Source organism: Mobula birostris, chromosome 6, assembly GCF_030028105.1.
Source record: "Mobula birostris isolate sMobBir1 chromosome 6, sMobBir1.hap1, whole genome shotgun sequence".
NCBI classification, from domain to species: domain Eukaryota; kingdom Metazoa; phylum Chordata; class Chondrichthyes; order Myliobatiformes; family Myliobatidae; genus Mobula; species Mobula birostris.
This window is the reverse complement of record NC_092375.1, coordinates 144,481,149-144,502,616: the sequence shown is the minus strand read 5'-3', so window position 1 is coordinate 144,502,616 and position 21,468 is coordinate 144,481,149. Positions and strand designations below refer to the sequence as shown.

The following is a 21,468-nucleotide window of genomic DNA, read 5'->3' as shown; positions in this document are numbered from 1 at the left end:
ACCAAAAGCACTACTCTAGCATAACCTCAAAGGCGAGTACTGGCCTTGCCAATTATATCCACATAAACATCTGAAAAAAATGCCAGTCTGTATATCTTGAATTACATTTTTAATCTGTGGGATAAGCTTATTGATTTAATGCTATATGTACTTAGTGTAAGTGTGTTGGTCACTCAAGATCTTCCAGCCAATAATTTCACTGGATGAGGGAACATGGAGAATCTACTTATGATTTTATATTATGCAGAGTTATTTCCAAATTTCAAATAGTTTCATCGTTAACTGACTAATATTATCATCTGCATTAACCTTGTCTGAAAATACTTCAGCTCCCTTTTAAAATATTTGCTCTGATCTAACACCTACCATTCTTGGCTTTGCTTAGATGTCATAAAAGTGGAAAATTGGAATTCCAAATTTTCATTCATCATCATCATCAGGTGCCGTGCCCAGTTTGAGCTTTGACTGCCATGGCCCACACACTCCTGTTTCGGGTCAAGTGGATCAATTCATTGGTATTCATTTCCAGTTCTCTGGCTGCTGTCTCCATCATCATTTGTCTTTGTCTTCCTCTTGCTTTCTTCCCTTCAATCTTTCCAATAATTACCGTGCATTCTAACTCCTCTTTCCTAATCACATGTCCAATAAAGTTATGTTGCCTTTTCATGACCTCATACATTATTTCTCTTTTTGTGTTTGCTTTGTCCATGACATCCTCGTTAGATACTCGTTTCATCCATGATATTTTTTGCATCCTCCTCAGAAGCCACATCTCTGCTGCTTCAATTCGTTTCCTCATTGATGTTTTCAACGCCAAATTTGATTCCCAAGATGTCTCTTTTTTTTGTAATATTGTTTCACTGTACACATTAAATAAATCAGGGGAGAAAACACACCCTTGTCTAACGCCTCTCTTGATTTTCATAAACTGACTCACTTCTCCATCTATTCTTACAGTGGCAGTCTGTTCCCAGTACAGATTTCTAATTAGGCGGAGGTCTTTCGAATCTAGATCTAGAGTTTCCTGTAATATTTCAAATAACTTATTGTGCTTCACTTTATCAAGTGTTTTTGTGTAGTCGATAAAACAAACAAACAAATCTTTTTGCACTTGAATAGCTTGTTCTGATAGTATCCTTCACATCAATATTGTGTTTCTTGTACCTTTGTCTTTCACAAAACCACATTGTTCTTTACCTATTTCAGCTTGTATCTTACTTTTACCTCTTGTCATCAAAATTCTTAGAAGTATCTTGGTGATATGACTCATTAAACTTATGGTCCTATGTAATTCATATTCTATTGCTCCAGGTTTCTTAGGAAGAGTGATAAATATTGATTTTTTCATCTCTTCTGGTATTATTCCAGTTTTATAAATGCCATTGTTTAAATCAGTAAGTTTTTCAATTCCATAATCTTCAAGGGCGATAATTTGTTCTGTTACTGCTATCAGGACCTGCTGACTTTCTTCATCTTATTTATTGCATTACAAACTTCAGATTTTAAAATACTTGGACCCTCAATGTTTTTCTTAATTTCTGGTTTTTCACCTCAATCATCTTCAAACAATTCCTGAATATACTCAGTCCATCTGTTCATAATCTCATCTTTTCCATGATAATGGTACCATCTTTTGCTTTCAAACATCCACCTGAAGAACAGAGGAGCTTTTTTACCAGTGATATTCTTGATTTGTTGATGTAACCTTTTGGATCAGTAATAGGGGTTCTTTCTATTTGCTCACATTCCTGGTTTAACCATTCTTCTTTGGCTTTTTGACATAAGCCTTTAACTTTTTTATCAAAGGACTTATATTGGATAGGATTTGCTTTCTTCTGTCTCCTTTCTTCCATTAGATTTTTGATTTCTTCTGTCATCCATTTATTCCTTGTGCTTTTTTCTTTTTTAGGAATCACTGACTTTGCTGATTCTATCAAGGCATCCTTTTGAGAGTTAAACTTCATTTCTACATAATTGCTATCATCTTCGACAGATTCTATTTCTAGACTTTGAAATCTATTCCTTACTTCAATTGTAAATTTCTGTCTTAAGTTTTCTTCTTTAATTAATTTTCAGTATAAAGGCTTTTATAGGATTTCTGTCACAAGCCAGACTATTATCGATTAATCATTAGATTCATAATAATGTGAAATGCTATTTCCTGAACAATGTATTTTAGAGATAGCGATGAGTGTATCTCAAAGGCAATACTATCATTTTTTTTTTGTTTGTCTTCATGAGTCAGTGATGGCTTCAAATTGGGAACTGGAATCTTAATCACACAGTGAGTCTATTGATTTAATCAGCTTTATTTTAAATGGATCTTCCCACAAAATAGCTTCCTATTAGAACATAGAACATAGAAAATTTACAGCACATTACAGGCCCTTCGGCCCACAATGTTGTGCCGACCACGTAACCTGCTCTAGAAGCTGCCTTGAATTTCCCTACAGCATAGCCCACTATTTTTCTAAGCTCCATGTACCTATCTAAGAGTCTCTTAAAAGACCCTATTGTACCTGCCTTTACCACCTTCGCCGGCAGTGCATTCCACGCACCCACCACTCTCTGTGTGAAAAACTTACCTCTGACATCCCCCTTGTACCTAATTCCAACCACCTTAAACTTTGCCCCCTCGTGTTAGCCATTTCAGCCCTGGGAAAGAGCTGTGGCTACTATACGATCGGTGCTTCTCATCATTTTATACACGTCTGTCAGGTCACCTCTCATCCTCCTTTGCTCCAAGGAGAAAAGGCCAAGTTCACTCAACCTATTCTCATAAGGCATGCTCCCCAATTAAGGCAACATCCTTGTAAATCTCCTCTGCACTCTCTCCTTCCTCTAATGAGGTGACCAGAACTGAACACAGTACTCCAAGTGGGGTCAAACTAAGGTCTTATATAGCTGTAGCATTACCTCACAGTTCTTGAACTCAATCCTGCTGTTGATAACAGCCAACACACCAGACGCCTTCTTAATTACACTGTCAACATGCACAGCAGCTTTGAGTGTCCTATGGACACAGACCCCAAGATCTCTCTGATCCTCCACACTGCCATGAGTCTTACCGTTAATATTCTGTCTTCAAATGTGACCTACCGAAATGAACGACTTCACACTTAGCTGGGTTGAACTCCATCTGCCACTTCTCAGCCCAGTTCTGCATTCTATTGATGTCCCACTATAACCTCTGACAACTCTCCAGACTATCCACAACACCCCCAACTTTTGTGTCATCGGCAAACTTACTAACCCACCTTTCTACTTCGTCATCCAGGTCATTTATAAAAATCACAAAGAGGAGGGGTCCCTGAACAGATCCCTGTGGAACACCACTGATCACTGTCCTCCATGCAGAATATGAACCATCCACAACCACCCTTTGCCTTCTGTGGGCAAGCCAATTCTGGATCCACAAAGCCTCAATACTTTCTGAGTGAGCCTCGCATGGGGAACCTTATCAAATGCCTTACTGAAATCCATATACACTACATACTCTGCTCTCTCTTCATCAATGTGTTTTGTTACATCCTCAAAAAGAATTCAATCAGGTTTGTAAGGCACGACCTGCCCTTGACAAAGCCATGCTGACTATCCCTAATCAGATTATGTCTTTCCAAATGTTCATAAATCCTGTCTCTCAGGATCTTTTCCAACAACTTGCCCACCACTGAAGTAAGACTCACTGGTCTATAATTTCCTGGGTTATTTCTACTCCCTTTCTTGGGCAAGGGAACAACGTTTGCAATCTTCCAATCCTCGACATTTGAGACAAAAGTGCCCATTTAATGTGGCCAATGAAGTAAATAAAATTTTGATTGCCATTTTATGTGGGAGAAAGTTAGAGCAAATGAAAATACTACAAAGGATGCATTGATTGAATCATAAATAGAACACTTTCCAATTGTCAATAATAGACTAATGTAACATAAATAATAAATTATAACGACAGGTGAAATATTTTAACATTTTCAAAGTATTATTTTGAGAATTTTTTTTACTTTATAAATTTATAAAAATCCAATGGTGTTTGCTAAATTGCACTCTTCTTTGAAGGATGAACTGATCTACATGCTGCGAAAACTTCTGTTGAATATCGGAGATATGCCAGCTCAGACATCTCATATACTTTTCAACTATCTGGTGAGTATTAGTGGTGTTATTAATTACTTAGGTATTATTAACCATTCCTAAGCAATAATACAATAAGCTTTAAATATAAACCATCCAGTTCCATTCATGTTGTCACACCATATTCTATCAGGGTATTCTCCAACGGGATGGCATGAACATTGATTTCTCTAACGTCTGGTAATTTCTCCCCCTCCCCTTTCTCTCTTCCATTCTCCATTCTGGTTCACTTCCCATCCTTTCTCTTTTCCTCACCCGCCTATCACCTCCCTCTGATGCCCCTTCTCCTTTTCTCTTCCATGTCCGCTGTCCTCTCCTGTCAGATTCCTCCTTCAGCTCTTCACCTCTTTCTCCTATCACCTCCCAGCTTCTTATTTCATTGCCCCTCACTCACCCACCTACCTTCCCCCTAACTGGTTTCACCTATCACTTGCCAGTTTGTACACCTTCTCTGACCCCACCATCTTATTCTGGCTTTTGTTCCCTTCCTTTCCAGTCCCAATGAAAGGTCTTGGCCTGAAATAGCGACTGTTTACTCTACACTAGATGTTGCCTGATTGCTGAGTTCCTCCAGCACTTTGTGTGTGTTGCTCAAGATTTCCAGCATCTGCATAATCTCCTGTGTATGTGATTCACTGTTACATCTGATCTTTTCTAACTGAAATTAAAGCTGTTTTCTTTAATCTAGTGGATTGAGACAGAAGCTGACCAATTCTTCTCAATGAATTTTATGATAGAACTATTTAAACGGCAATAAAATTCATGAAGAATGCTGCAAAATTCATTCAAATGAATTTTGTTTATATATATCAATTATCTGCGGGAGAACTAATGATGGTGTGGGAATGAGCATGGCCTAGAAATACACAGGATAGCCTTGCCCTCAGTTGATCAGTTGATTACACAATTTCCCTCCATACTGAAACACGTTTAGTTTTCATCACTTCCTTTTGCCTTGCAGGTTGGCCTGATTATGTATTTTGTGCGCACCCCTTGTGAGTGGGGCATGGATGCAATCTCAGCCACTGTCACCTTTCTATGGGAGGTTGTGGTTTATGTCGAAGGACTTTTCTTCAAAGACCTGAAGCAAACAATGAAAAAAGAACAGTGTGAAGTCAAGCTGCTTGTCACAGCCTCAATGCCAGGTAGGTGCACAGCTGCCTAACAAAAACAAGCAGTGACAAATGATGTGAAACATTCTTTTTCTGAATTCTAATTACTTTCAACTACTTATCATTTTTGTGCATTTGCAGAGATCGATTGATTGCTACTTAGCAGTCACAAACTGTAAATTGTGATTTGGTTACTAACATTGTATCAGATTTCTTTCTCTACACTGCTGTCACCTCTTGACTAGCTGCCATTGTTTGATGTCAAGGCGAGAAATTCTTTTCGTAGCTTCAGTTGAGGCTCTGTTAATGGTGATGTCCCTACTAGAAATGGGTCCCTCACAGCAGAAGTTCAGTGTTAGAGTAATGGTGTAAAGATGTGCGGCTGCTTCATTGGAAAACGCGTGTCTCCCTGGGGCTAGATGTTCAGCCGCTGCTGTTCACACTGGTGACACGTGACTGCATTGCTAGATCAAGTTCAAACCCATTCATCAATTTCGCTCAACGACGACAATGAGACAGTGTACTGAGGGGAGCGAGAGACACACACTGGTGGAATGGTGCGAGCACAACAGATTGAGCCTCAATATTGACTAGACCACAGAGATGATTTTAGATTTTTAGGAAGGTGTTGGCCACTCATCACTGCACATGCACAGCGCCTGCATTCAGAGAATTAGGAGCACCAAGTTTCTGGGAGACCATATTACAGATGACTTCAACTGGTCCCTCCAACACCTACACTTTGGTCAAGAAACCCCAACAGCATCTTCACTTCCTAAGGATATTGAGGTATGAGGATCCCTCTTCCCCCATTTTTACAGGAGAACTATCGAGAGCATCCTGACCTCCTGCATCACCACATGGTATGGGAATGTCAAGGCATCTGAACACGTACCACAATGGATTGCGAGGTCTGCTGAAAGGATCTCTTTCACTTGTTAGAGATATTTATTAGGAGTGCTGTGTACACAGAGCCCTTAGCATGGTCAATGATCCCTCCCATCCGTCCAACAATCTCTTTGACCCCCTACCATCAGGCAGGAGGTACCACAGCATTAGGACCAGAATGGTTAGGGTGAGAAATAGCTTCTTCCCTCAAGCTGTAAAACTATTGACCTCCCTACCACCTCCCAGGTCTCATTATGTATGAAACACCAGTAGCATTATACTGTTTACTTTTTAGCTTGTGTCATATATGCACTTTATTATTTGTGGTCTTAATACGTTATGTGTTGTGTGTGAGTTATATTGTACTGTGTAGTGCACCGTAGTCTGGAGGAGTGTTGTGTCATTTGGTGGTATACATGAGTCCAGATGAATGACAGTAAACGAATTTGAACTTGAACATGAGCTGAGTGTCTCCCCAGTATCCCCATGTGTCCTGCATATCCTATCCATATTAGGTCCAGCTGAAGCATGTGTGTCCTCAACGGAACAAGCTGTTGATCCCAACAGCAGTACAGTAATATAATTAACTGCTGAAAGATGAATATCCCGTAATCCAGTTGTGGGACTGTAAATAAATGGCGGCCCTTGTTCATCAGCTTGAAGTGTTGTTAACACAGGAAAACATCCCAAAGGATTTCAGAGGAGTAATATTTAACCAAATAGGATATCCATTCACATACAGTGGTGCTAGAAAGTTGGAACCCTGCAGAATTTTCTTTATTTCTGCATAAATATGACAAAAATATGATCAGATCTTTGCATGTCCAAAAACTAAATAAAGAGAACCCAATTAAATGCATAACACACAAAAAAACATTATACTTGCTCATTTATTTATTGAGAAAAATGACCTAATATTACATGTATGTGTTGGAAAAAGTATGTGAACCTCTGAGGTAATGCCTTCTACAAAAGCTATTTGGAGTCATGTTTTCCAATCAATGAGATGAGATTGGAGGTATGGGTTGTAGAGGTGCCCCGCCCTATAAAAAAGACGTAAAAAGTCAGGTTACTGACATAGCCTGCTCTTCTCAAGAAAGATCTGTTTATATACACCAGGCCTTGATCAAAACAACTTTCAGAGGACCTTAGAAGAAGAATTGTAGAGATGCATGAAGCTGGTAAAGGTTACAATAGCATTTCTAAAGACCTGAGTGTTCATCAGTCCACAGTAGGGGAAATTGTCTACAGTAAGGAAACAAATTCAGTACTGTTGCTACTCCCTAGGGGTGGGCATCCTGCAAAGATCACACCAAGAGCACAAGGTGTAATGCTGAGGGAGATGAAAAAGAACCCAAGGGTAACTGCAAAAGACCTGCAGAAATCTCTAGAACTTACTAAAGTCTCTGTTCATGTGTCTAACAAAAATGGTGTTCGGGGAAGGACACCATGGAGGAAACCACTACTTTCCAAAGAAAGCATTGCTGCACATCTCTAGTTTGTGTGATCTTTGCAGGGTACCCACTCCTAGGGAGAGTAGCAACAGCACTGAGCCCAGCACATCACACAAACCAACCTTCCATCCTTGGACTCACTTTACACCGCACGCTGTCGGAGCAGTGCTGCCAGGATAATCAAGGACATGACCCACCCAGCCAACACACTTTCGTCCTTCTTCCCTCCGGGAGAAGGCTCAGGAGCTTGAAGACTCATACGGCCAGATTTGGGAACAACTTCTTTCCAACTGTGATAAGACTGCTGAATGGATCCTGATCCGGATCTGGGCCATACCCAGCAAATATCCGGACCTGCCTCTCTGTTTTTTTGCACTACCTTACTTTCCCTTTTCTATTTTCTATTTATGATTTATAATTTAAATTTTTAATATTTACAGTCGATTTGTACTCTAGGGAGCACGAAAAGCAGAATCAAATATCGCTGTGATGATTGTACGCTCTAGTATCAATTGTTTGGCGACAATAAAGCATAAAGTAAAAAGTAAAAGTAAAAAGTTTGCAAAAGATCACCTGGATGTTCTGCAGTGCCTCTGGGACAAAGTTGTGTGGAAAGATGAGACAGAAGTTGAACTTTTTGGCAGAAGTGCACATTGCTATGTCTGGACTCATATTACTATGTCTGCGGCTCATCCCAACTGTGAAGCATGGTGGAAGGAGCATCATGGTTTGAGGCTGCTTTGCTGCCTCAGGGCCTGGACAGCTTTTAATCATTGAGGGACTAATGAATTCGAAATTCTATCAAGACATTTTACAGGAGAATATCAGGGTAGCAGTCTGTTAACGGAAGCTTAATAGAAGTTGGATAATGCAATAAGACAATGATTGGAAAGACAAAAGTAAATCAACAACAGAATTGTTTTAAAAGAAGAAAATCTGTGTTTTGGAATGGTTGAGTCAAAGTTCTGACCTTAATCCTATAGAAATGTTTTGAAAGGACCTGAAGCAATCAGTTCATGCAAGGAAGCCCACCAACATCCCAGAGTTGAAGCAGTTTTGTAAGGAGAAATAGCCTAAAATCCCTCCAAGCCGATGTGTAGAATTGATCAACAGTTACAGGAAATGTCTGGTTGAAGTAATTGCTGTACAAGGGGTACACACCAGTTTCTGAAAGCAAAGGTTCACATACTTTTTCCACAAATACATGCAATTTTGGCTTTTCAAGTTTGTACTAGCTCTGTTTATGAGCAATCCTATTAGCTCCACTTCCCCAATCACTTCTATACTTCTGCAAGTTATTTCAGATACCCAACCAGCTTCTGTCTGAAATACAAATCTGCATGTGTCTGCACTAACCAAATCTGACCACTTGCTGCTAATAGAAAAAAGGTCATTATATGGCACTGAAGTTTATCTTTTTGTAATAAGGCAGTTGCTAATTAATTGCTTAATCTTTATAGCAAAGAATTTATGTCGATGTTGGGCTTTTTGTTACACCAGGAACAAAGACTTTAGTTGTTCATGGACAGAATGAGTGTGATATTCCAACACAACTTCCTGTGCATGAAGATACACAATTTGAAGCTGTTCTAAAGGTGAGGAGATATTATTTCAATAAAGAATTTACATTCTTTTTGATCATTGGATTTATCATATTGTGTGGTTGTTATACTAAGTACCATATAGTGAATACTTCATTCCTAATGTGTTATTGTTGCATTAAAAGTGCCTGATACTAATATATGGTATTTACATTCATGTATGTTGTAAGTTTGCTCTATCTTTTTGTGTTTTTTATACATTGATTCCCTTTCGGTTTATACCTCTTAGTTATTTAATTTTAATGTTATGTGTTCAATTTATGTCAATATTTATCAAGTATTCATTCCTTTCCCATTAGATGTTTAGTTACAGCAGTTACTCTTTTTGCTTTTTTTTACTTTTTGTGTTTATAATACATAAGCACACAAAATTATGATCCTAGCTTTAAAATTTTAAACACTATCATATATTTTAATGGATGGAAAATTATAGTTAAGACCCACATTATTTGACCAAAGATCTCACTGCTGACATTATTCAATTTTGCAGAATTTGCATTTTGGTGAGTACAATTGAATTGAATGCAGTAAAACTGTGCAAAAATTTTGTTATGGTAATTCAAAATTGAGCTTTGGTTTTGATGAAAATATTAGAGGATGACGTGAGGAGGATTTCAGGTATTAAGTCATTATTACATAGACTATATGGCATAATAATGGACCATCGAGCCAGCCTGGCCCATACTAACTTCTTGCCTTTCTCATCCAAGTCTTCTAACTTCTCAATTGAGAAAATCTCAATTGTGCTTGTTTAGCTTCCATCTAAATGCATCTTTGCTGTTTGCTTCAACCATTTCTGGATGGAGCCTTCCATATTCTTATCATGCATTGAATATTTTTTTTCTAAATAACCATTTGGATTTTGAGCTGACTATCTTATAATAATGCCCACTAGTTAACCATTTCCAGATAAGTGGAAACATACTCCCTGCATCCATCCTTTATAATGTTAAAGTTTGGTGACCCCTCAACCTTCATTTCTGAGGTTTTTTTTTAAGCTATTCAATATTGCCTTTTGTCAAACTTGTATTTTTTTTCAATCATCATCTTAAAAGCATGTTATTTTGTGGTGACTATTGCTGAGATATTGAAATGCCCCTCTACATCAAATTATTACCTCTGCTATTTTTTTAAAGTTTAGATCCTAATTGATGACATCCCTTTAGCCTCATTCATTTTCCTACCTATATTATTTGTTTCAGCGTGGGTCACAACAACTGTATTTATTCCCTGCCTTTCAAAACTGTTCTTCAGCTACTGAGAGATATCTCATATCAACTTCATGGAAAGGCAAAGCATCGTTGTCCTTGGCTGCAGAGAATGCTAACTGTGTCCCTAATGTTAGAGTGCCCTATTACTACCAGATTACTATCCTGCCCTTCACCCTTTCGACAAGTTTCTGAACCACTGTACTTTGGTCTCCAATATGTCTGTCCACTTTGCAATTTATCTTCTTTATTCAAAGATGCTAAGTGCCTCAAACCTGCAAGAACTGTTTTTACAAACTTCTTCTTCAGCTTCTCGTAAACTTTTCTATCTGACTCTATAAGGGTCACGGTTTGCCCATCTTGGGCATGCTTTCCTTGCAACTAGTGGGTAGAAACAGCTTGACCCTTAAGCATCAGAATGTTCCCAATTCAAATTGCAGTCAATAACTGGGCTAGAGACATTTACCACAGACACCATTACTCAGGATAATTATCAGTATCTGTAAATTTCTGTAATCGAGACTCACAGTCTGCCCTCCTATGTCTTAGAAAGGTCTTATTTAATTAGTCTTTCTTCAATTATTATTTATAGTTATACTTAAATTGGCTACTTTCTCTAATTTACTAAATTTAATATTGCATGCTATAATTCCTGATTCTAGTTTATATCAATGCCTTAGTCTAAAGAAGAAAATAGTTTGATAATCACCATCTCATCGCCCACCTGCTTTCCTATGATATCTCTCTTGGAGCCCCCACCAGCTCAATCTTTCTTTAAACTCAATGAGTTTCTATCTCCCAGACTGTTCCTAAGGTCAATAAACTTTCATCCTCTTGTGTTGAAATGCTTAGAGTTTCTGTTTCCTGCAATGTTTTCAGCCACATGGAGCCTTCTGTTTGTGTGCTGCTTTTAAACTCTCTCTTCTGTCTGTGAAAACTAAGAACTTTGATTTTAAACTGTCCAGGTTTCTCTCTTATAATTTTTTTAAACTTTGGATTACCATAATCAGTGTGGCATTTGACATCAATGGGATACGCACATTACTGTCATAGCCTGTGGCTAGCTTCAATAACTATTCCAACAGAAGTGAGCATGTTTTACGGAATTGAATCTTCAGATGGCAAATATTGTTTAGTGATGTTGGGACCATTCCATGTGACTCAAATGTATTGGTAGAAAACAATCATCTAGTAACTATTAAATACCAAATTTGGGTAATTTGAATGCCAAATTAATGAATACTGAGTTTTAATGAAAAATGAGTTATAGTAGTTTATCACTGATTGTGGAGTGGGTACTAATGACAACCTTCTGTGATGTCTTGTCTTATACATGATTCAAATTAACGTGACAATGTGTTCTAATCAACAAAGAAATTTATTCTTATTTGCTGTTCTTTTGGTTCATTTGTGTTGTAATTGTTGGACTTACACATTATTTTCTTCCAGGAATGTTTGGAGTTTTTTAATATTCCTGAAGCTCAGTCAAACCATTACTTTTTGATGGATAAACGCTGGAACCTGATACACTACGCTAAAGTAAGATTGATCTATTTTACTTAGCAAATTTCTAATGTTCTGCTGGTTATTATACAAAGGAAGGACTGGAAAACAGGAAAGCATCTTGATAAATAATCAAATTATTTGCCTTGCAGGATGCTTACAATATATTAGAAAGCCACTCACTGCAAAATATCCAGCCTCTGCCCTGCTTCTACATAAGTGTTGGTCTGGTTACACTTTTGATCACTGGCTACTCCTAACATTGACATTGGAAGATACAGTGATGGAACACCAGAAAAGCCAGTATGCGATGAATGAATTAGTAAATAATATGGAACTGTGAGAAGCAGGAATATTGCTCCACCCTTCTCCATTGTGTCAGCATTCACTGACAACTCACAGCTGCTATCCTGTGCTAAATGCACCAGCTGCACCTGTGTCTCCCGCAATGCCCTCCCGCTTCCCCAACCTCTTCTTAGACTCATCTTTGGCTTTCATTTACCATCCAAACTGAAATTTCTGGCCGGAAAGCTGACGTATCACACCTGCAGCTTGCTGAAATTACGATGGTAAAGCCCAAGGATGAATGTCTACCTTTGATGAATGTCGGCCTTTTCATGTTTTGGGTGCCAAGGATTGAGACTTAAGAAGCTCCTGAACTGAGGTTCAGTGCTCAATTGTAAGCCTACTTGTGATTTTGTTTAGTGTTGTGTTTTGTTTTGTGCTCAGATTCTCGATCCAGTTTGAATCCGTGTCTTGATTCTTGCCTCTGATACTCTAGCATTTGGACCTGAGCCATCCTCGTCAAGGACTCTTGTCACACTCCCCTCTCACTTTATACTTATATCCTTTAGTTCTTGATTCCCCATTCCCTGGAAGCAGACTGTGCACATTTTCCTGATTGATGTCCCTCACAATTTTATACGCTTCTCGTTCTCCTATGCTCCAGTGAAAAATGTCCAAACCTGCTCAACCTCCCTCTGTAACTCATGCCTCAAGTTTCAGCAACATCCTTATAAATCTCTTCTGCACTCACTTTAACTTAATGGCTTCTTTTCTTTAACACACTGACTAAAGCTGAACACAACTTTCCAAGCGTGACCTCACCAACGTTTTGAACAACTGAAACATAACATTCTGAACTCTATACTCAACACACTAACTAATGAAGGTTAGTATGCCTGAAGCTATCTACCTGTGATGCCACTTTTGGGGAACAATGTACTTGTACTCCTAAGGCCTTCTTTTCTATCACACTCTCTAGGCCTCTCCTGTTCACTATAGAAGTCTTATCCCCATTTGCTTTCCCAAAATGCAACACCCCACACTTACCCAAATCTAACTCTATTTGCTGTTCCGCAGACCACTTACCCAGCTCATCAGGATCCCTCTTTAATCATCTTCACAGACAATGCCACTACCTATTTCTGTCAAATACCTCATAATGGCTGTTAAACCAAATTCCTTCCAATTACAAATGGATGTATTTTTGTGTTTTTGTGTGCTTTTCACAAAATAAAAAACTGCAGGACTAATGAACTTAGTTCACTTAGTTTTTTTGGCCAGAACACAGGAAGCTCAAATTTGACTAATTCAGCAGCTAAGCTAACTGGGGAGCCAGTTCTATTTTAATGTCTCATCGAATAAATTGCTCCTTTGAGAATTTAGTAATTTCTCAGTATTTAAGCTAAAAATTAAAAAATGTGAAGTTGATGCTGTTCAACAATGATCCAGCTGAGGGAGGCACATACAAAGAGACTGAGTCTATATTTCTGGAATCAATCCCTCACCATGCAGTGTGGTTGCTTGTTAGATTAACCTGCTTTTAACGGTATGGATGGTTTTGATTTTGCAGACCTATGTACGAGACATTTACCCATTTCGCCGATCAGTCTCACCACAGTTGAACCTTGTCCACATGCTTCCAGCTAAAGGACAAGAACTAATCCAAAAACAGGCAAGTAGGAGGCCCGTGTGAAGAAATGTCATTTAGAACCCTTTGCTGATATTTTTTGCATTTTGCTTTATCCTATAGTCTTGCAGATTTTGTGTTATTTGAATATAATGCAGCATCTCCAAGTTTGCGGATGACACGAAGCTGGGTGGCAGTGTTAGCTGTGAGGAGGATGCTAAGAGGATGCAGAGTGACTTGGATAGGTTGGGTGAGTGGGCAAGTTCATGGCAGATGCAATTTAATGTGGATAAATGTGAAGTTATCCACTTTGGTGGCAAAAATAGGAAAACAGATTATTATCTGAATGGTGGCCGATTAGGAAAAGGGGAGGTGCAACGAGACCTGGGTGTCATTATACACCAGTCATTGAAAGTGGGCATGCAGGTACAGCAGGCGGTGAAAAAGGCGAATGGTGTGCTGGCGTTTATAGCGAGAGGATTCGAGTACAGGAGCAGGGAGGTACTACTGCAGTTGTACAAGGCCTTGGTGAGACCACACCTGGAGTATTGTGTGCAGTTTTGGTCCCCTAATCTGAGGAAAGACATCCTTATTATAGAGGGAGTACAAAGAAGGTTCACCAGATTGATTCCTGGGATGGCAGGACTTTCATATGAAGAAAGACTGGATGAACTGGGCTTGTACTCATTGGAATTTAGAAGATTGAGGGGGGATCTGATTGAAACGTATAAAATCCTAAAGGGATTGGACAGGCTAGGTGCAGGAAGATTGTTCCCGATGTTGGGGAAGTCCAGAACAAGGGGCCACAGTTTGAGGATAAAGGGGAAGCCTTTTAGGACCGAGATTAGGAAAAACTTTTTCACACAGAGAGTAGTGAATCTGTGGAATTCTCTGCCACAGGAAACAGTTGAGGCCAGTTCATTGGCTATATTTAAGAGGGAGTTAGATATGGCCCTTGTGGCTAGGGGGATCAGAGGGTATGGAGGGAAGGCTGGGGCGGGGTTCTGAGTTGGATGATCAGCCATGATCATAATAAGTGGCGGTGCAAGCTCGAAGGGCCGAATGGCCTACTCCTGCACCTATTTTCTATGTTTCTATGTTTCTATTTGAGCAAAATATTTAATTATGCAAAAGAAACCTATTAGATTTCAAGCCAGTTGATGATCCCTGCTGTATTCACCCAAATACACCCCTTCATTTTACGCAAACAACAGGAATTCTGCAGATGCTGGAAATTCAAGCAACACACATCAAAGTTGCTGGTGAACGCAGCAGGCCAGGCAGCATCTGTAGGAAGAGGTGCAGTCCACGTTTCAGGCCGAGACCCTTCATCAGGACTAACTGAAGGAAGAGTGAGTAAGGGGTTTGAAAGTTGGAGGGGGAGGGGGAGATCCAAAATGATAGCAGAAGACAGGAGGGGGAGGGATAGAGCCAAGAGCTGGACAGGTGATAGGCAAAAGGGGATACGAGAGGATCATGGGACAGGTGGTCCGGGAAGAAAGACGGGAGAGGGGGGGACCCAGAGGATGGGCAAGAGGTATATTCAGAGGGACAGAGGGAGAAAAAGGAGACTGAGAGAAAGAATGTGTGCATAAAAATAAGTAACAGATGGGGTACAAGGGGGAGGTGGGGCCTTAGCAGAAGTTAGAGAAGTCGATGTTCATGCCATCAGGTTGGAGGCTACCCAGATGGAATATAAGTTGTTGTTCCTCCAACCTGAGTGTGGCTTCATCTTTACAGTAGAGGAGGCCGTGGATAGACATGTCAGAATAGGAATGGAATGTGGAATTACAATGTGTGGCCACTGGGAGATCCTGCTTTCTCTTTTTCTGCTTTTTCTGTCTCTGTCTCTGGAGACAGCTTATCCACTGATGTCTACTATAAGCCTACTGACTCTCACAGCTATCTGGACTATTCCTCTTCTCACCCTGTCTCTTGCAAAAACGCCATCCCCTTCTCGCAATTCCTCCGTCTCCGCCGCATCTGCTCTCAGGATGAGGCTTTTCATTCTAGGACGAGGGAGATGTCTTCCTTTTTTAAAGAAAGGGGCTTCCTTTCCTCCACTATCAACTCTGCTCTTAAACGCATCTCCCCCATTTCACGTACATCTGCTCTCACTCCATCCTCCCGCCACCCCACTAGGAATAGGGTTCCCCTGGTCCTCACCTACCACCCCACCAGCCTCCGGGTCCAACATATTATTCTCCGTAACTTCCACCACGTCTGATGGGATCCCACCACTAAGCACATCTTTCCCTCCCCCCCCCCTGCATTCCGCAGGGATCGCTCCCTACGCAACTCCCTTGTCCATTCGTCCCTCCCATCCTTCCCCACTGATCTCCCTCCTGGCACTTATCCTTGTAAGCGGAACAAGTGCTACACATGCCCTTACACTTCCTCCCTTACCACCATTCAGGGCCCCAAACAGTCCTTTCAGGTGAGGCAACACTTCACCTGTGAGTCGACTGAGGTGATATACCGCGTCCGGTGCTCCCAATGTGGCCTTTTATATATTGGCGAGACCCGACGCAGACTGGGAGACCGCTTTGCTGAACATCTACGCTCTGTCCGCCAGAGAAAGCAGGATCTCCCAGTGGCCACACATTTTAATTCCACATTCCATTCCCATTCTGACATGTCTATCCACGGCCTCCTCTACTGTAAAGATGAAGCCACACTCAGGTTGTAGGAACAACACCTTATATTCCGTCTGGGTAGCCTCCAACCTGATGGCATGAACATCGACTTCTCTAACTTCCGCTAAGGCCCCTCCTCCCCCTTGTACCCCATCTGTTACTTATTTTTATGCACACATTCTTTCAGTCTCCTTTTTCTCCCTCTGTCCTTCTGAATATACCTCTTGCCCATCCTCTGGGTCCCCCCCCCCCCGTCTTTCTTCCCGGACCTCCTGTCCCATGATCCTCTTGTATCTCCTTTTGCCTATCATCTGTCCAGCTCTTGGCTCTATCCCTCCCCCTCCTGTCTTCTATCATTTCGGATCTCCCCCTTCCCCCTCCAACTTTCAAATCCCTTACTCACTCTTCCTTCAGTTAGTCCTGATGAAGGGTCTCGGCCTGAAACGTCGACTGCACCTCTTCCTACAGATGCTGCCTGGCCTGCTGCGTTCACCAGCAACTTTGATGTGTGTTGCCTTCATTTTACGGATTGGTTGTAAGAAATGACGTGGAGCTTGTTGTTATGAATGAGAAAGTAAAAATAATTAGAATGACAGCCATTTTTCTATTTGTGTATCTCTGCCACAGCAGAGAGCATATAATGGTGATTAGTTCTTTTTGGCATAGCAATGTTAGGCCCAGTTTGTTGATATGCTAAAAGAGACCATGTAGGAGAGGATATATTTTTTCTGAAGGTATGTGAAATAATTGAAGGGTTATTTTCATTGAACAGAAGGTTGAGTTGAATCTATTAGGGTTAAAAAGGTCTGATATGGTCATGTGTAAGATGTGCTCAACTGATTAGTAATTCTCCTTTAAAAAGCATAAAACAAGTGTAATGCTATGCTGTAGGTATTTCGCTTTAGCAGTTCTGTAAGAGCAGTCAGTTCTGCATGTTTGGGTTTGAGCTAATGATAAGGATTATATTGTTCAATTTAGGAATATTGTGTCAGCCATTCAGGTTGGGAGAAGGTTCTAGAGTACATGGACGGAGAGGTTTTGTGATGGACACTGGCATGGGTAGAGGTCTTTTTGGCTAGAGCTGGGAAAAGACAGGAGGGAAGATGGCTGAGGACGCCATCCCTGTTGCATAAGGTGCTTTTTGCAGATGAATGGCTTCAAGGAGGAAGGGCCATTGCTCCCATGGGGGGAACCCGTTTAATCGAGATGGGGTTTCGAGTGACATTCGAACGGTGGAGTGTGCTTCCACACAGACCGTGGGTCCAGTGCGTGAGTTAAAGACTACTTCAAGATGTGCTCCAACTTAAGTGCACATTTGGACTGGGTTAACTATTATGGGCCCCTTTTATATTTTCTTTTTCCTACTAACTGTTCGATAAAGCTGAAATTTGTAAGTATGCTTTCTTTAAAATTGTATGCCGTGTATGACCTGTTATTTCTTGCCGATGGCTAATTGCATGGGGGCCATATTTACACAGTATTCACACAGATCGGGGTTCAGGTGGTCGATATATCCCAACTTCCTGGGTTTGGTGGGACCCAAGTCATGCTGACCCTAGACTTAATGGAGTTTGGGAAAGGTGGTTTTCTCACTACTGAGTCCAGTGGCTGTTAGCGAGAGGCTAACGGGCTGCATCTCTAGAGACACCCGGTAACAAGGGGTTTCACAAGTATTAGTGGTAGTGTTTAAAGGAATTTGTAGGAATTCCTTTGTAATTGGAAGTTTTACAATCATCCTGGATCTAGCAATATGACAAGCTTATTATTGTGTTTAAGTGTTTCCAAACAGAAAAGAAAAATCAGCAGCAATTACAGAAGTTTACTAAAATGCAAAAGAACTTAAGATGCTAGAAATCTAAAGTACAAATAGAAGTTACAAGAAGTATTTAGATGGACAGGCAGCACCTTATGGAAAAAAAAGTAGTCAAAAATTTCAAGCTGATGACTTTCATCAATACTAGAGTTCAGGAAGTTTTTCTTTGATAGAAGTAGGTTGTGTTTCCAAACCTGCAGGATTCTGCTTGGTTCCTGTAGAGATGTGCAAATAATTTGGAAATACATAACTTTAGATCTGTAATGGTTTTTTTGACAGCCTCCAGTTGATTTTAAAACAAGTTTTTAAATTGCCATTTGCTCCATAGTTTTTGATGTACTAGAAACAGCAACTGTTGTGTCTGCTTTTGGAGGAATAATCTTAAGCAATGGCTTTCTGTGTTTTAAAACCCATTCAAGGGCAACTCCAGTTGCTGAATCTGAATATTTTGCTTTGGTAGAATATGAAGAGAGCGCTGATATGATTTCTTATTGATGAAGTCACTGACATTTTAAAAGAAAGGATTAACATCATTATATTATTCTTAAGACAGATATTTTAAAAGCATTTTGCCTTCACAAAATCTAATATGCATAATTTTAAATAGGTATTTACACGGAAACTGGAGGAGCTTGGGCGAGTGATGTTTCTGATGTCCCTTACTCAACACATACCAGCTGTACACAAACAGTCCCATGTATCCTTGCTTCAAGAAGATCTGCTCAGATTACCATCATTCCCTCGCAATGCGGTAGATGCAGAATTTTCCTTGTTTGCTGATCATCAAGGTAAAATTCCTCTTCAGCAAATGTCAAAGTTTTTCAAATGAAATTTTCAAGCAACCAAATAATTCTCCATGCACTTTGTCCATTTTCTAAAGCATAATGAGTATTACTGGAGCTAAGCATAAAGCTACATAGCAGGGGAAGGAATTTCAGAGCTTATGTACATTCATACTAGCTGTTTTCAAAACGTTGTATTCCAGGAATTCTTTTGATTAAATTAAATAGTTTTTAGTTTTCATGAGCATTTTTATGGATAGATTTAAGTTATTCACTTATTCAGATAATTCAGGAGTTTGAAATAAAACAGGTCTTCATGAATGGTATCTGCATATCATGAAAATTGTCATTGTTTTGTCAGGGAAAGAGCTATTTGGACTTGATACTCTCCATAAGAGTATGTGGATCAAGCTATTAGAAGAGATGTTTTTGGGAATGCCGAGTGAATATCCGTGGGGCGATGAGATCATGCTGTTCCTGAACGTGTTTAATGGGGCTTTAATTCTCCATCCAGAGGACAGTGCATTGCTTCGACAGTATGCTGCTACAGCAATCAACACGGCAGTGCACTTCAACCATCTTTTCTCACTGAGCGGTTACCAGTGGATCCTTCCTTCCATGCTTCAAGTAAGTTTATTTCAGCAAGTGATTGGTACTTAAGTAACCTCCACTTCTTAATGAATGTGTTTGTATTTTTTAATCTTTAAAAATTGCCCTGAAGTGGGAGAAGGTAAAGGTTTTATTTACAAGGAAGAAGATGGCTTGATCAAATCAGAAACTGCAGGTATCCACTCATGAAAAATTTGATCACCAGATTACATGAGTGTAATGTAATTGGCTAAAGAGCAAGATGGGAAGGATCATTTTTACATAATTATAAAAAATAATTGCAATGCCTAAAATGTTGTTCAGTACTCATTTTCAAAGAGGAATGAGACATGTGCCTTACAAAGGAATTTTCAGTAATGTAACTATTAGTGCACTAATCTAAGAACACATCTTAAACATAAGAACAGAAAATATTAGAAATACTTAGTAGCATCTCTGCAGAGGGGAACGACAAAAACTCTTAAAGTCAATGGCCTTCAATCAGAGCCACATGGGGAACTAATGTGACAAAATCCACAAGTCCTGATGTAACAAACATTCTGCTCTGCCAGACGATCATACCAATTGATGGCAACACTGCTGATGCAGACACAGGAACTGTTAGATTATGTAGATATCGCAGAATATTCATCTGGAATATTATGCAAGTATGGTCTCTTGCAATTAAAAGAAGCCATAAGAAAGTGTATTTTTGTACAAACATAATGGTTATAGCACTTTTTAAATGCTGCCACCTTTAAATTTTGCTTTTTCTTTTCATCAGTCTGCATTTGGACATATATTTGAAAACATTAGAATAATGTCTAAATAGGAAAATTAAATTCTGGTTCTACCTGGGCATTAAGTAACAATTGAAGAAAACTTACTGAATAATATACATCTGTGTCTGAATAAAAGACTATATAAATTTTTCAGTTGCTTTGCTCTAAGATTTTTCAAGTTGATGGTGTTTATTTGTTAGCTCACTTCTTGAACTTGTATATTTTCAATGTGCACAAAATAATGCTGGTATATTTTCATAGTCCAAAATACACAAAACAGAATAAGGAACAAGAACAAAGCACTATTCAAACATTGTTATAATCTTGTCAGAAGACTATGTTACACCAATAAAATAATATTTACAAAATTATGTCAGAACCATGCATAATCTCTTCTCATTCCTTCACTTACCGTCCTTTAGGTTCATTTGCTTTATTTGCATTGAAACTGAAATCGCTCTATTTAACTTTTAATTAATTTTTCATGGCCATTTTTTTCTCTGCATGCTCTCTACCATATGTACTTTTATCTTCTATCTATTCTCACTCATTTCCTTCTGAAAAGTAATCTATTTCCTGCCCCTCAGTTTCTGCTAGTTGTTTCATAACTGAGAGCACCCGTATTGAGAGATGTCATTCATTGGTAAGATGGACATACGGTCCTTCATTTTATTTCATCAGAAATTGAGCGGACTACCTGGTGTTATTGACTATTCTTAAATTTGCCTACTCATGATTAACCTTAAGAGAGTTTATCAGTAGTACATCTTCCGTAGTTCATAAATAAGAATAAATTAAACTGTCCTGAAGACTATAGTGCCTTGTAAAAGTATTCATCCCCCAACTCTTTGTTCACATAGATGAGTATTGCTAGCAAGGATTTGATCAATTTAACTGAGAATGTTTATTTATGAATCACATAAATAAACCATAGTGAGAGGTACAGAAAGGGGTTTCTGTGGCAACAGGCGAGATTTAAGGATGGTGTGTTGCCTCCCTGGTGCCGGGATCCAGGATGTCACGGAGCGATTGCAGGGAATCCTCAAGAGTGAAGGTGA

General features: G+C 39.6%; 1 protein-coding gene across 1 annotated transcript in view; it reads left to right on the top strand.

The window, feature by feature from the left end:
* Positions 1-21,468, top strand: part of LOC140198605 (protein unc-80 homolog) — a 227,770-nt gene that overhangs the window by 155,945 nt on the left and 50,357 nt on the right. The window contains 7 exon segments of the mRNA XM_072259605.1: positions 4,057-4,143; positions 5,093-5,276; positions 9,086-9,180; positions 11,844-11,933; positions 13,753-13,854; positions 18,866-19,046; positions 19,402-19,667. Of these exon segments, the coding sequence (XP_072115706.1) occupies positions 4,057-4,143; positions 5,093-5,276; positions 9,086-9,180; positions 11,844-11,933; positions 13,753-13,854; positions 18,866-19,046; positions 19,402-19,667 (1,005 nt within the window).